Source organism: Colius striatus, chromosome 27, assembly GCF_028858725.1.
Source record: "Colius striatus isolate bColStr4 chromosome 27, bColStr4.1.hap1, whole genome shotgun sequence".
NCBI classification, from domain to species: Eukaryota; Metazoa; Chordata; class Aves; order Coliiformes; family Coliidae; genus Colius; species Colius striatus.
Genome location: NC_084785.1, coordinates 2175374 through 2192005, shown reverse-complemented (window position 1 = coordinate 2192005; position 16632 = coordinate 2175374). Strand labels below are relative to the sequence as shown.

General features: G+C 53.8%; 1 protein-coding gene across 1 annotated transcript in view; it reads right to left on the bottom strand.

Annotated features, from left to right (window-relative positions):
* Window positions 1–2003: 2003 nt before the first annotated feature.
* Window positions 2004–16632, bottom strand: part of ZMAT4 (zinc finger matrin-type 4) — a 29632-nt gene continuing 15003 nt past the window's right edge. The window contains exons 3-5 of the mRNA XM_010202260.2: window positions 12983–13139; window positions 9337–9561; window positions 2004–2155 (exon numbers count right to left, since the gene is read on the bottom strand). Of these exons, the coding sequence (XP_010200562.2) occupies window positions 2004–2155; window positions 9337–9561; window positions 12983–13139 (534 nt within the window). The remainder of the gene's footprint in view (window positions 2156–9336; window positions 9562–12982; window positions 13140–16632) is intronic.

The following is a 16632-nucleotide window of genomic DNA, read 5'->3' as shown; positions in this document are numbered from 1 at the left end:
GGATTAGTAAAGGGAGTGAGCTGACATTATCTTGCTTTGCATATTCATTGGCCAGAGGGATAAAGACTAGCTCAATATTAGCTACCTCCTCCTGCATCTTTTATTCAACACCAAAATAACAGCCAAGATACTTTCAGCTCTCACAGCATCCCAGCATGGTGGGGGCTGCAAGGGCCCTGCAGAGCTCCCCCAGCCCCTGCTACAGCAGCTTCCCCTGGCTCAGGGGCACAGGAACGTGTCCAGATGGGGTTGGAAGGAGAAGGAGCCTCCACACCCTCCCTGGGCAGCCTGGGCCAGGGCTCCCTCACCTCAGCACCAAAGGAGTGTCACCTCCTGTGCCAGGGGCACTGCCTGTGTGCCAGCCTGTGCCCATCACCCCTTGTCCTGGCACTGGTCACCAAACCCTGGCCCCAGCCTCTGACACTCAGCCTTTAGGGACTGAGCAGCATTGCTGAGGGTCCCTCTCAGCCTTCCCTTCAGCCCCAGGACTTGCAGCCTTTCCTCACCACAGAGCACAATGAAGCTGCCAAAGCAGCTTTAAACAAGGAGAGTAAAGATCTGGTTACATACTAATTACAGGGTGGGAAGAGCTTTTGTGCACAACCCCAAGCTGCCAGTCTTTTGTCTCCCATGCCTCTGCACTTTCCTGTGGGCACTGGGGGGATGTGTGCTGTGCTTCACACCCAGCCTCAGAGAGAGCTGTGGAAGAATGAACAGTGCATGGAGCAAATAGAATAATCAGAGCAATTTCCCATCGAAATTGGTCAGACAAATGCCTCTAATTGGCATTCCATTATTACATTTGTAACATGCTTTCTTCTCAGTGTAGCCCTTTGTTTCCTCTTGTACTCAGTGCCCATGACAATCTCCTGTGACCAGATTGAAGTCATTATGAATAAATGATAAGAACCTAAATTTAGAGAGGCTGATAAGAATGTTCATTTGCACAAAGGGAAGGTCCTTAGAAAAGAAGGGGGAGTCCTGCAGGCTTCTGTGTCACCCTGGTGCTCCCTGCACAGGCTGGCTCCATCCTCACCAAGATGAAAGGGGAAGGGACCCTCCTACCAACAACCCATCTGCCTCCAGAGCTCTGGGGACCACTGTGAGTGCCACTGAGCCCTGGCACTGACATAGTGCTGTGTTGTTTGCCTTGCTGGTGGCCCTGGGAGCCTCCTCCCCAGAGCAAAAACCAAGGCTCTGCTCCCAATTCACAAGAGGAAAAGTCCTCAAGCTGCACCAGGGGAGGTTTAGATTGGAGAGGGGGTGGAGGCTCCTTCTCCAGAGGTTTCCAAACACAGCTGGACACGTTCCTGTGCCCCCTGAGAACCTGCCTTAGCAGGGCTTGGGCTGGAGATCCCTTCCAGCCCCCACCATGCTGGGATGCTGTGTGAGATGGAGGCAGTGTCTCTTCTGAGGTTTAACACATGAAAGGAGCTGCACAGTCAGTATCATTAAGCACAAACACTTGTGGCATCAGGACCAGACAGGATGAATGTCTTGGGGCTTTGCTGCCCACCTCTCCTTCAGCTGTCCCAAAGCAGCAGGCACTGCTCAGTCTGGGCAGGTATTTGGGTTCCCCAGCAGCCCCTGAGATGCTTTGGTGGGGAGGGACAGCACATCTGGCTATTGCAAAGCCCTGGAGCTGAGGTGCTGAGGGTTGGTGCTGGGCTGGGCAGGGTGAGGGCAGGGCTGGCACTGCAGCAGCTCCAAGGGCTTTACCAGCCAAAAGCATCTGATGATTCTGTGGCCATCCCAGAGTCTGCAGGCAGAAACCCAGCAAACCAGCACAACAGCAGCAGCAAAGGCAGCAGGCTGTGTGGAAATGGCAAGGAGGTGACAGCAGGTTTCCCTGTGCATGCTGAGACTGGCAGGACATTAAGAGCCAACAGCTTTGTCAGGGCTCTGGGAAGCCCAGCTGGGCTCAGCCCCGTGTTTCTGAAGCTGCTGGTGCCTCCAGGATCAGATGAGAGTCACTGGAGGGTGAAGTGTTTCTGTGTATGTATTCATCTAGGCAGGCTCAGACAGGAGCCCAGAGGGGAAAGGCAGAGAGATACCCACTTGGTCTGGTGTTTGGAGCCCTTCAGGTGTGCGTGGTACTGCTCTATGGAGTTGAGGGTGACGCTGCAGGTGCTGCACGTGTAGCTGCGCTTCAGCCCTGTGGAGAAAAGGCAGAGTGAGACAGAGCTGCAGCCCTGCAGCTCAGGGCCAGCTCAGGGCCAGCTCAGGGCAAGCTCAGGGCTGCAGCAGGAGGGAAAACATCTCTGTGTCTGGGCTAGGGAGTATTCAGAATCCAAGTGGCACCTGCAAAGTACAAATGAGTGAGGATGAGCAGAGCATCAGCCCTTGCCCACAGCAAACCTCTCTCGTGCATCACAGGCCACTCAGCCCTCCAATTGCCTTTCCATTCTCCCACAAGGGGCTGGAGCTGGGGAAGGGGCTGGAGCTGGGGAAGGGGCTGGAGCTGGGGAAGGGGCTGGAGCTGGGGAAGGGGCTGGAGCACAGGGGTGCTGGGGAGGTGCTGAGGGAATGGGGGTGTTGAGCCTGGAGGAGGCTGAGGGGAGACAGGAGCCCTCTCTGCAGCTCCCTGACAGGGGGAAAGGATAAGAAATGCTCATTTAATGCTACCCAAGTTCAGGTTTTTCCTGCAGACACTCAGACTGGCTTTTCCTCTGCTGCCACCCTTTCACCCCACATCATTTCAGACCTTCTAATGAAGGGAATTGTCCTGGGTGGCTCTCAGGGAAGGGGGGAAGGAGCCCAGGGTTACAGATGCAACCAGAGTAGCCTGAGAAAAACAATCTCCTGAGGTGCCCAAAGAGAGACAAAGCCACTATTTTCAGCTCTATTTATTGTACTAAATAAGCAAATGACTTCTTCCTCATTTAACAGCTTGCATCCCTCAATTATAATTTAATGACTTCAGGCTGAGAGTGTTTTCAGGTCTCAGCAGGACAAGGAAATCAAGCCTTTGCCACCTCTGGAAAGCTGAGCATCTAAAAATAGGAAGGCAGCAGGCAGGCAGCAATCAGGCTCAGAGGTGAGGGAGAAAAGGCCTTTTCCCCAGCCCCTGTGCTGCCCAGTGCCTGCCAAAACAGCCAAGATGAGTTTGGATTGGTGTCACTTTAGATTTCCTGTACAAATGCCCAGCATGGCTCATTCCTGAGGCATTTCTTGTCAGTGCCTGCCCTGCTGCACTCCTCCTTTTCCTCTGCAGAGGATGGCAGCCTGCTTAGCACATGCTGGGCCAAGCAGCTCTTTACACACCAATGCTCTGCTTTGCCTTTCTAGACAGTTTTTCACCCAAACCATCCCTCAGTGACTTTGGCAATCACAGGAGAGGATGCTGCTGCCAGGGATGTTCCTCCACACACTCAGTTCATCCCTTTCTCCTCTTTAAAACCACATTCCCTGAGGGAATGACCTGGGCCAGGAGACAGAGCAGTGCCTGGGTTCAGGGTGTGTGAGAAATGAGGAGCCTCTTTTAGGAACTGTTACAATCAAACCAGAGAAATGAGAAGCTGCTGCTTTTAGCAACTACTACAACCATCCCAGCTACTGCAGAGGGGAACAGAGTGTGGCTGAACACACATTAAAGACTTGTTTCCCTTCTGGACATCCCTGAGAGGGGGAGAAACCTGAGGGCTCTTACTCCTGCTATGTAGGGCAAAACCTGACATGAATTAAGCATCAAAATGCAGACCAAAGTGTTTCCAGCCCCAGATTCTGTTGCCTCCCTTCCTCTGCTGAGTGTCAGGAGAGTGGTTTCTCCTCTCCTCCCCTCTTTTGTGTTTTACCATCCTAATAACTCCCTTGGCATCACAGGCTGCATTAGCATGGCTGGCATTACACATCCACTGCACTGATGTTGAACTCACTTCTGTCCTGTCCTCCTCAAACAAAAGCCCACAAGGGATTGCCATGGTAAAGCCTCTGTGGTGGGGTTTCTGGCTTGCACTGATTCACCTCCACCAAGATCTGAGCAGAGCATTTCAAGCTTTAATTGAAGGGCTCAGCTTAAACCCACCAGAGCTGAGGGATTCTCAGCACAGGCTGCTGCACTCTGTAGGAACAGCTTTAATGCACCATGTCATAGTCTCCCCTGACTTTCTGCAGCAGTTTTTCTTTGCAGAGACTGTTAAAACAATTCCTTCAGAGCAAGTATGGCATTCTCAACTGAGCTGGTGCTGCCCATGATGAAGAGCACAGGCTGTACATGTGTACTCCCAAAAGCCACTTGTCCCTTCTGTTACACCCACAGACCTGCTCTTCTCCAGCACCTCACACAGCTCTCACCTGGGAACTCAGCCCAACAGAAGGTTCAACATCAAAGATCTCCAAATATCTCAAGATCACTGCTCCTCTGTGCAGAGCAGCAGGGGAAAAGAGGAAGGAAAAGCTGCTGCAGTACTGAGCCACTCACCTGGAGTTGATCTGCAACAGAACCACGCTGCACATAAGCTTCTGGCTGCCCTGCTGCTGAATTTATCCTTGATGCAGCAGCAGTGGCTTTATAGCTGAAGCCTCTGCCTGTACCTGGCAGCTCCTGCTCCCTTCATTAAGCCTACAGGTATCAGAAGCCACATCACTCTGTGCCACAGCACAGGGGAAAGGCTGGACCAGGCAGCACAGGGCTGACACCAGCCCCCTGCTGCAGCCCCAGCCCTCACTGTGCTGATGGTCACCCAGCACAGACCAGGACTGGGCAAGTAAGGGACTGGTGATACCTTAAATTAAGGTAATAAGGTTCTAATGCTCAGCAGCTAATTTAACAGCATACATTAACAGCAGCCTGATTGAATCTTAATTACTCGTGTAGGTGGAAGCACCATCAGCAATTACAGCTCCTAACTGGAGTCACTGATGGGTTTTTTTCCCCAGCAGTGTGTCAAGGCTGCTTATGATGATGAATAAGGGGGAATCCTGCCCCCACTGCCCACATCCAGCCCTGGCAGGACTCGGTGCTGCTCTGCAGGTGATGGAGTGCCCAGCCCTGGAGAGATCCCAAAGCTGTGGAGCTCAGGTGCTGAGGGCCCTGGGTTAGTGCTGGGCTGGGTGAGGGCTTAGATTTTGATCCTAAAGGTCTTTTCTAACCCAAACAATTCTATGATCCTGTGAAAACGAGATGTGGAGAAAGGAAAGCAGCCTCAAATGAGCTGCAGGATGAAAGCACAGGCAAAAATCACCTCCAGCACATCAAACCTCCCAGCATTGCTCTCCCTGGAGCTCACTAAAGCTGCCAATTTGGCTGAAACTGTAGTTTCATAAAATGCACCCAAACAAAGGGTGCTGGGAGTGGAAGCAGCAGCACAGCAGGCAGCCTGCAACAGGCAGGTGGTCCCAGGCACAGCACTCTGTGCCAGCAAATGCTCTCTCTGGAGTCACAGCTCCTTTTTGGCATCCTCCCTCCCCTGCACCATGGCATGCAGGCATGGAAAGCTGCATGTGCTCCCATGCACACTCAGTAAAACATGAACAAGGCCAGTCACTAATGTGACTCTGCATGAAATGCATTCCAGCACCTCCCAGGGCAGCACTTGTTCCATCACTCTCTATTAACCCAACGTGACAGCACCGAAGGAAACGTGTTTCTGAGGCACTGAGAGGAGCCACGAGCTGGGGAGGAAAATGAGACCCAGCCCTTGGCCTGACTTTGCAAGACAGCACCTGCAACTGTGACAATTGCCCTGAAATCACAAAGGCTTCAGGTGACAGCAGCCCTGTGCAGCCATCCCCATCCCACCCTGCTGCACTGGCTGCTGTGCTCTGGGGATTCAGAGCCATTCCCTGCACAGGCACCACGTTCTGCTCCAGGTCCTGGTGCTTTTCTTGTTCACCAAAGACCAAGTGCCCAAGAAGACCTCCACTCCTGTGGCTTTACAGCATCTAACCAGCTCCAGGTACAGAAGACTGGTCCAGAACCTGTCTCCATCCCTAGCTTGAATGCAGGTTTTACTGGAGAGCCTCAGAGGTGCTTTGGCAAGTTGCTTTTGGCACAGAAAGTTGACAAAGCCCAAGTTACAAACAGTGACAGGAGGGAGGGTCTGTCTGCTTGTAAAGCCTCCTGCTTATTTTGTTCATTCAAGGGGAAGGGAGAGGGAGAGGGAAAGGGAGAGGGAAAACAGGGAGAGGAAGGGGAAAGGGGGAAGAAAAGGAGAAGGGGAAAGGGAAAAGGAGTAAGAGCAGAGGGGTTTCCAGGCCAGCCCTTGAGCAGGGGTTTCTGGGCTGGCAAGGCCACCACAAAGCCACACAAACCCACCCAGAGCCTGAGCTGAAGCCTGCCCAGAGCAGTGCCATGTGCTGCCTGTGTGCCTGAGCAACTCGATGCATTGCAGCCCTAACTCGATCCAGACAAGAGAAATGCTGTCACTGAGGGGTTCCTTGTTCCTCCTTTTCTTCCCCCTCCTCTTTCTCATTTCTGAGAAGAAACTCAGACTTCAAAACAACAGGAGGAGCAGCACTTGGTGAGGAGCATCAATGCTTTTGTTCCCTATAAATATCAGCTGCCCAAAAATATCCCTCTCTTGTTATTTCTCCAAGCCCACATTCCTGTTTATCAATAAATATTTCATTACAGCCATTATCAAAACATCAAAAGCTGCTGAAGTGTTGTGGTGCAAGTGCCACAGCTCCTCCCAGGCTCACACAATGCCATCAAGTGCTTGTCTCCCTCAGCAGTCAAAATAGAATTAATATTTCAAGCTGTGAAGGCAGAAGGCACCAGGGACAGAGTGGAAAGGGAAGGAGTTTGAGCTCCAGCAAACAAGGAGGCAGGAAAACAAGTGCAGGGCAGAGGGAGCACAGGGCTGTGATGCCCAGCACCAAAGGCACCCACAGCCAGGGGCACACAGCACCCTGCTGACAACCTGGGGCTCACCAGCACTGGGCATCTCTGAACTGCCACTGCTGGCACTGCCCTGGGAGTCAGCTCTGACTTTCTCTGCCAAGGGAAGGCTGAAGGCAGATCTCACCTGTGTGGGCTACTGCAGCCAGGTGTCTTCTGCATCTGTAGAGATGTGCTCTGGCCTCACAGTTAAACACTCCCAGAGCACATCACAGCCCTGGAGTCATGGAATGATGGAATTGTGGTGGTTGGAAAAGCCCTTGAAGCTGCTGCAGTCCAGCCCTGCCCTCACCCTGCCCAGCCCAGCACTGACCTACAGCCTCAGCACCTCACCCCATGGCTTTGGGATCCCTCCAGGGCTGGGCACCCCCCCAGCTCCCTGGGCAGCCTGGCACAGGGCTGACACCCCTCTCAGGGAAGAAGCTCTTCCTCATCTCCAATCTCAACCTCCCCTGGGGCAACTTGGGGCTGTTTGCTCTCTCTGTCACCTGGGAGCAGAGGGGGTGTGCACAGCCACAGCACAGCTCTTGGCTCCCCTCTCCTGCCATGGATGGGCACTGGCAGGACCCACCCAGCTTCAGCTGCAAATCCCAACCACACACAGACCCACTGTAAAGCTAAAAACCAAGCTGATGAGCATGCAAAGCCCTCCAGTTTCAACTCTCCTAGGCACAAGCTAAATGAATAAAACACTTCACAACTGATTTATTTACAGTTAATGACACCCTCAGCCACTCTTGAGCTTGGCACAGTTCAAAGCACTGAGCACTTCCATGCTATTGTCCCAGGTTTGATTTCCAACAGTGGGCAGTGACTCAGCCCCATGAATCATTTATGGCATTGTGAGTCACACTGTAGGTAGCACATGAAGGATCTGGATCACCATTATAAGGTTTGAGACCAAGCCACACACGAGGCAGGTCACAGTCATTAGGATGGAGAGGAAAGTGATTTAATTTAGCAAAGGGGGAAATAAAGAATGTAGTTGACAGTGTCCCTGCAAGGTGGCCCTGGCAGAGCAGGCTGCAGCTCCTGGGGGGTCTGAAACCAAACCTGCACTTTCTCCTCAGCCTGCTCCAGTCAAACACTGCTTGTGCACACAGGGTTATAATCACAGAATCAATTTGGTTGGAAAAGCCCTTGAAGCTGCTGGAGTCCAACCTGTTCACTCCCCCTGCCCAGCCCAGCACTGACCCACAGCCTCAGCACCTCAGCTCCAGGGCTTTGGGATCCCTCCAGGGCTGGGCACTCCCCCAGCTCCCTGGGCAGCCTGGCACAGGGCTGACACCCCTCTCAGGGAAACAGTTCTGCCTCAGCTCCAGCCTCAACCTCCCCTGGGGCAACTTGAGGCTGTTTTCTCTTGTCTTGTCACTTGGGAGCAGAGCCTGACCCCCAACTCCCCACAGGCTCCTGTCAGGGAGCTGCAGAGAGGGCTCCTGTCTGCCCTCAGCCTCCTCTTCTGCAGCTGAATGCTGATGTACCCTCATCAGCCAGGCTCCTGCTTCTGTCCCAGCACAGAGGCAAGGGATAAAGTGTTGGTCTGTGAGCTGCATCTCAGCCTCCTCTTCTCCAGGCTCAACACCCCCATTCCCTCAGCCCTCCCCAGCCTTGTGCTGCAGCCCCTTCCCCAGCTCTGGCCACACTGCAGCCCCTCAGTGTCCCCGTGGCAGTGAGTGAGGGACCAGCACTGACACAGCCCTGGAGCTGCAGCCTCCCCAGATCACACCATGACCACAGAGAACGTTCAGGAGGAGGCTCTGAACTCTCCTGCCATTGCACCTCGGCACTGCTGAGGGCTCAGCCACATCCTCAGCTGCTGGGAACCAGCCCAACAGCCACACGTGATGCAGCCCGTCCTCCCCCAGCTCCTGCTGCAGCCACAGGGGCCCAGGGCTGTGTGTGGGGGCTTTGGCTGCAGCTCAGGAGGGGAGATCCCTCCAGGAAAGGCTCCAATCTGGGTGACCCCATCACCTGCAGAGCTGTGAGTGCCTGAGCTGGGACAGACACACAGACAGACCCTCTCCCTTCAGCAGCAACACAGAGGGAGAACTTTTTGCTTAACATACCCAGAGCAAATGCTGGGTCCTTGTGCTGTGCTGCTGGCCTGGGGCTTTTGCAGTGTTTTACAAGCACTAATTAAATCACAGAAGACAGCTAATGCCCCTCTGCCCATCAGGGAGATGTAGGGAGTGCTGTGACTCCAGCAACAAACATCCCCATCCCCGTTTGGTGCTGTGTTCTCCTCCCTGGGCTCCCAGGGACAGCCGGGTTTAGCTGGAGGGCAGGAGCGTGTGCTGATGGAAGGGAGAGCCAAAAGAAATCCCTAGGAAAGCAGGCTGCTAAAGCTGCAGACTGGCATCTCAGAGGAGGGGATTGCTTTTTGTGGCAGCAGGAAAGCAGAAAGCAAAGCAGCAAGAAGCAGCACAGCCTCCCCTGCACGGCGGGCAAAGGCGGCAGCGCTGCCATCCCTGCGCCCCACACACCTCTGCTCTCACCTCTCAGCTCTCCCAGGTCCAAGGTCTTCCCCAGCTGCTCCAGCAGGTCAGCCCTGGCTGCGTTCTTCTTGTGCTTTTTGCCATCGTAGTGCTGCTGTGCCATCACGGGGTTGTTGAACCAGGCTGCACAGAGCTGGCAGTACCTGTCCGAGTCCCGGCGCTGCGGCGCCGCCACGACCGGGGCGCTGCCCGTGTGCGGCTGCTTCAGGGAGCTCAGCGTGCTCTCTGCAAGGAAACAAACGTCCAGCCAGGAGCTTCTGCCAGCTGAGGAACAGCTGAGGCACATCCCACATTAGGCACAGGGAACAGGGGTGTTTGGGGTGGGACTGCTCGGGAATCTAGGGCTCCCCATTCAAAGAGCAGCAGGGAGGGACAGCACAGGCTGATCCTCAACTGTCTGCACACTCCTGGCTGGGAAAGGAGGATGCTCTGATGGCAGTTACACAGCTTATCACTGTTGTGACTAAAGCTGATAAACTTAACTCCACTTAAATTGCTGCTTCCAGGAAAAAGCTGCCAGTGGAGAATCAACAAAGGGCGTGCAGACAGCTCCTTCTCCACTTTAAAAGGCAGATTTGTCACCATCTCAGGACTCTGGCTGCCCAGTTTGGTCTCAGGAAGAACAAGGAAAGCTGCAGAAACCGTTAACAGTCACAGATAAAATCAACCACTCAGCAGTCAGTCCCCTCCTTCCAGCACTGTCACCTTGTGACCTGCCAGGTACCAGCAACCCAGCGCCTGGATTTCATCCCCTTTCCCTTCAGAGTCGTCTGGGAAGACAAACACTGGCCCCAAATCATTTCAGAAGGCAACAGGTGATCAGCCTTTGCATAAGGGAGCTGCACCTTGTCTGCCTGTGCAGTGGCAGTCACAGAAGCCATGGAAAAGCCACTTTGAAGTTTGGGGTAACACTGGGACACAAAAGCACCCAATGATGAGCCCTTCATCACCACCCCCAGGCAGAAACTCCCTTCCATGTGCTTTTCCTTTTCTCCTCTTGTGGTTTCATTTCCAGATGACTTGGCTGCTACCTAAATAATGAACAAAGCACAAGATGCAAGGACAGGCAAATGTGAAGGTGGGGAAGAGGAGCTGGGTGGCTCTCCTTTGATGAAGAGGCTCCAGGTTGGCAAGTGAGGAGCCCACCTCAGTGTCTGCCACCAGCAACGGCAGCACAAAGCAAAGCAGGGGTATATTTAGGTGTGTAATTATGACTAAAGGCCACTGTGATTGACTTGGGGAAGTCAATATTGGCAGAAATGTGCTGACCTGCTCAGGAAGGGATGGCCATTAGCTTCCCCTCAAGGAAACTGTATCTTGCATATAATGTTACTTCCAACCTGATCAATTTCCAGGGGTTTATGAGCTTCTATTGTTTTGGATGACAACTGCCAAGGTATCAGAGTTTCACAGCCTGCTGAGGCATCATCACCCTCCTCACCAGGCTGCCTGTGCAGAAACACCCAGGGAAGAGTTCCATTGCTGCTGCTGCTGCCACGAGCCAAATGAGCTCTGACTGGGGATTAGTTAATGAAGAGGTCACACAGCTGGCTCCTGTGGAAGACACCTCTGCTGTCTCACAAACCACCTGCCTGCTCGTTGGGATTTGCTTCCCCCCAGCAGAGGATTCCTCTACCTCATCCCTACCCAGCCTCCAGTTAACTTGCCCACTTAGAAACCCAAAAGCTCAGGGATGCTGGGGGGTGCTGGCCCTTTGCTGCTCCCTGGGACAGGGCTGAGCAGCTCAGGGGCATGGGCCAGACCTGGGACTGGGCATCTGGACCATTACAAACAACCAGCTCCTGTGGCAGCCCAGCAGCTCTGGGATGTATTTTACTCACTGCTCCACAGACCTCAGGCTATAAAGTTAAATCTATCCAATCTTTTGGTCAGCTCTCTCCTTGTTTATATGTTATCTGCTGCCAGAGGGGAACCAGGGAGGCTGAGGTTCACAGAGCTGGTGGTGTCTGAAGGATTTATATCTTCCTCTCACTAAAGAAATATGACTGAAGCATCCTCTGCTCCTCAGCCAGCAGCTGGACCAGCAGCCCCACGGCCCCTCTCCACGAGATGAGGGGCTTGTGCTCAAAATGCAGTGCAGGAGGGATGCTGCCAGTGGGACCAGCATCCCTGCCTTGGGAGATTGCACCAAGCCTCACCCCAGCCCTGCTCTGAGCCTTCCTGCACACCAACCCCATGAGCTGCAGCCCCTACAGCAGAGACCCCCTGCCCACAGGCACTTCCCTCACAGTACACAACCTGCTTGTAAAGCCACATCCCTCAGGTTCCACTAACAACTGCCACCAGCCCCAAGGTGTGCTGAAGCCAGCCTGCCAATTAAAAACACCCCAATGTCTTCCAAATCCTCCTGAGGAGAAGCAGATGGAAGTGGAAGCTCCCCACTAAGGCAAACATCTCCTTCTGAGCTGTGCCCCAGCAGCTCAGCACACCAGCCCACAGCAACACCCCCAAACCCTCCAGTGGTAAAAACCACACCTCCAAAACCTTTCTCCATCTACAACACAAACACAAAAGCTGCTGGGTTTGGCTATTTCAAGTGTTTGGAAATGCTAACTGGCTCATGCCAGCCTGCCTTACGTTCCCTCTTGCTGTGGGAGGGAAGTGAGAAAGCCTCACTCTGCTGCAAGAAGCAAAATACAAAGTTAGAAACACTTTAGCACTCTGGCAAGGAACTCATGCTGGACTGATTTCTTGCATGGAAAGGGGTTTTTTTCCCTCATAGCTGGGCTGAAATGGCACCCAGCTCTGTGTCAGTGGCACTCGCTGTGAAGGGAGGGGGAGAATGTTCCTGAGCCACAGGGCAGGGCAGCAAGTTCCCTTTCCTCAGGAGACAAAGCACAGAATCAGACCATAGAATCACACCATGGTGGGGTTGGGAGGGACCTTTAGAGCTCATCCAGCACAACCCCCCTGCAGAAGCAGCTCCCACCTAGATCAGGTCACACAGGAACGTGTCCAGGGGGGTCTTGGTCTGGGATTAAGGCAGAGTGCTGGGTGCATCCTCACACCCAAAGCTGAGACTCCTCTGTCCATTTAATCACATCTGAAACTCCCCACTAGGAACTAAAAAGCCCAGAGCTGGCATCTCCTCTTGGGGACTGGGCACAAGCCAGCCCCAGCCCTGAGGCTGCTGCACCCCCAAAGCCACAGCAGGTACCCCCACTTATTAAAGTGTGGAGACCCATCTGGGCAAAACCCAAAAGACAATCAATCCAAATCCAAGGGGTTTTTAAAGACCAAGTTTCCCTCTAAGGTAAAAGCAAATGATCTTCTGGTGTGTACAGTAACAGGAATTAAACATCTGAGCTGAGCTGAGGAGTAACTTCTGCTAATTAAAGCCAGGCTGGCTGTTGGTGCCCAGAGGAGACAAGTTGCCTTGCACCAAGCACATCTCAGGCAGCCAGAGCTAGGGCAGTGGTACAAAGGGCAGCCCTGGCTGCTAAACCACTCATCTCTGTGAACAAAGCACACAATAAGGAGCATCAGCAATTCTTTTCAAGCTTGTTATGCCAGCAACACAAATGCCAAGCTGCTTCTGCCAGCCCTCAGCATCCCCTGCCAGGTCCAGCCAGCCTGCCTCCCCCAGCCAGACCCTGCTGCTCCAGCTCGCTGCCTCGGGACCTACCTGTGGCTTTTAATGCTGGTTGTTCACCCAGCAACAGTTTTAACCTTTTGGCATGGATTTTTCCTTGGTAATGCGATTCAGCCACCACAGCTGAGGTAAAGGACATGTTACACAGCGTGCAGCATTTGTTCTTATCCACTGAGTCACCGTCACTGCCCTGGGTGGAGACAAAAACACACACAAAGAAACAAGAGAAGAGGTGTATAAGCCCACCAAGCACAGGCATGGAACAAAGGAGAGAGAGGAATCCAGGTTGTTATGCCAAGGCCATGGTTTACAAGGGGTTTCCAGTCCATGTCTCCCCCCTCCCAGCATTGCTCCTGCCTTGCTCAGCCCAGGGATGACTCCTGAGACCCCAGTGCCTCTGTTCTCAGCCACAGACTGGGAGCTCAAGCTGCTGTTTCGTGCTCCCCACAGCTGCAAGGCTCATGTGCCACATCCACACCAGGCTTTACTCCTGGTGTCTGGCAGAACACACAAAGCTGGTGCTTTCCCTGCCATCAGTGCTTCCTCCTGCCAGGCTCTGTGTGAGCCCCCAAGGCAGCTGTGGGGGACAGGATTTGAGGGAGGGGTGAGGGGAAGCCCTCTCTGCAGGTAGGAGAACCAAAGGAATGAGTTGGACTCATGTGAGCCCTCCAGGCATGGCCACACACCAGCTCCAGACATCTCCTGCCTTTGCTCTGCTTTCTTCAGCCCTGGGAGGAAAGTCCCTTATCCTCCCATCATGCAGAGAAGGAGAGGAGGGAGGAGCCCCAGATTTGGGGATTCTGTGACAGCTCCCAGCATCCAGGCTGGAAACACAACCAGGCACAGACACATTCCCTGGGACTTCCCCTGCTCTGACCAGGGGGTTGGAGGCTGAGCACAGAGGTTCCCCTGCCCAACACAGAGGAGCTGAGCAGCCAGAAGAGGCTTGGCAGAAGAGCTCTGAAACAGCTCCTGGGCTGAACATCTGTGAGCAGAACATAAGTGCTGCTGCCAGCAAATGTTTACCAACAGCTTCCACAGATACAAGGGTACAAACAATGAACAAGCAAGGGGGAAGGCAGGTTTGCACCATTAGTCACAATTAGCCCTTCAACCCATTCCACAAAGGGAGCTGGACTCACACTCAGGGCCAGCTGTATACATGGCTTTTCCAAAGGTCTCAGCACATTGTGCTGCCCACTGAGGAGGATTTACAAATGCTGTCTTTTGGAAATACTCCTCAGTGCAGAGCAAGACCTTCCCAAAGCTGGGCAGTGAGCCCCTGGGAGCAGGTAGCCAGCATCCCAGCTCATCCCCTGACAGATCTGGCCCCTGTGCTGCAGCAAAACTCCCTCCAGTCACAAACCATCTGGCAACAGTCATGCACTCTCTTCTGTTTTCTTTCAAGCAAGCATTCCAACTGCTGGTGCACAGTCACAACAGAAAACAGTCTGCTTGAGAAGCTGCAATCTTCATTTGACAACAACTTCACAACAAGCTCTGAGAGCATCCTGCAGCTTGTCCCCAGGCAGCCCCTCGCTCTCCTGCTGCACACCAAGCACAGGCCACGGCTGCAAAGGGTCAGCAGAGCCCAGGAGCCACTCAGGGGGCATCCAAAAGCCACTTCTCCTTTTGCACATGTCACACAGCCCTTCAATATAAACAGGGGGAACAGCTCCAGCACCTACCCCTGCTGTCCTCCCACCCAGCCCAGGCTAACACAGCCACTAGCCAAAAGCCACCAGCACATCCCAACCTACCCCCCAGCAGCTGACACGAGCCCATGGCATCACCTGGCACAGAGTGGGCAGCTGACACGAGCCCATGGCATCACCTGGCACAGAGTGGGCACACAACTGGCAAGGGCTGAGCATCCTGGAGGCTGGATGCCTCCGAGGCTCCCAGCAGCTGTGGGGCAAGACAGGAGCTCTGCAACACTTGCAAAGAGGAACCCACCAAAAGTCAACCCCAGCCCCACTGCCAAAGGTAATTTTCTCCCCTCAAATGGGCACAATTAGAGGCAGACACGTGCTCTCCCTGCTCTTTGTGCTGTTGTTAACTACAAATCAACTTCAAGAGCTGATAAAGCATTTGCACTTCTCTTAAATAGGTTTCTCTCCAGATATTTGATGCCTTCAAAGGGAAATCACTTGAAAGTTAAGAGCAAGGGGGAAAAAACTCCCAGCCTCTCTTGATCCTCACAAAGAGCCTCCAACAGAGCTGGTGTGAGGAGCTGCTGCCCCCATGGTCACACCCCAGGGTCTTCCTTTGCCTCAGCTGCTCCTCAGTGACATTTTTGTTCTTCTCCAACCTCCTTTCACACACTGAAGTGAATTTCAACTCGTGAAATCAAAAGCCTCTCCCTCAAACACCCTTCAGATGCCTCATTTAGACTCTGAGGCCCCACTTACACCGACCCACACTTGGCTGTGCAGCTGATCCGAGTTCAGCCAAGTCTCTGGGTAAGCATCTTGAGGCTTGGATGGGAATTTGCCTGCAGGAGAAGGGTGTCCCCATTTATCTGGTCACCCTGAGAGTCCCAAGCTCTGTGCAATACACAACAGACCCTCTGCTCTCTAACAGACAGCTATTTTTCATGCACTGAATGCTGCTCTCATTAGTGGGATGCAGGAGGCTTTTGGGCTCGAGTGTTATTAAGCATTTACTTTGTCATTCATCACCAGAATTGCCTCTCTTCCTCCTCCTCCTCCACTCCAACTTGCCCCAAGCCACCCAGGCACTCAAGCTGGATCTAGCCCTGAAGGGTAATTATACCTTCTCATTTGTCAGAGGCTGTTTTACCTGTAACAAGATGGGCTGGGGGGGGGGAACCTGAGCTGGGTGTCTTTTGTCACCCGTTGAGTGACACAGTGTTGACAGGATTGTGCAGCCAGCTGGTAAAATAACATGGCTTGTGGATCAGGATGCCTGGGCCAGTGCTGCTGGGCCAGGGCTTAGCCAAGCCACAGCCTGCTCAGGGCAGACACTCACTCTGGGGATGCTCTGCACCCCTGGCTGCAGTCAGCCACCTCCCCTGGCTGCTTCCCTTGCTCCCAGCCCCAGCTCAGCCTGAAGCACCAGCAGTAAACAGGCACTAACAGCTCAAATGAGCTCTCGTAAAACCCACACAGGCAACTCCCTAACCCCACGCTGCCTGGAGCCAGCCAACGTGCACAGAATATTTCCACCACTTGTTTTCTTGCAGTCTCCTCCAGGCAATCCCTTCTCAGCAACCTCTGCAGGGATGCAGCACTGACCAGGCAAAGGGACACACTCAAACTGAAGCACAATGACAGACCCCGTGGGCTCAGAGGTAAAGCATCAGCTGCCCAAAGCTGATGGGGCTTATCTTCATAGGATCAGTTTGGTTGGAAAAGCCCTTGAAGCTGCTGCAGTCCCAGCCCTGCCCTCGCCCTGCCCAGCCCAGCACTGACCCCTCAGCACCTCAGCCCCACAGCTTTGGGATCCCTCCAGGGCTGGGCACTGCCCCAGCTCCCTGGGCAGCCTGGCACAGGGGCTGACACCCCTCTCAGGGAAACAGTTCTGCCTCAGCTCCAGCCTCAACCTCCCCTGGGGCAACCTGAGGCTGTTTCCTTTTGGTACTTGAGAGCAGAGACCCCCAGCTCCCCACAGGCTGCTGTCAGGGAGCTGCAGAGAGTGCTCCTGTCCCCCCTCAGCCTCCT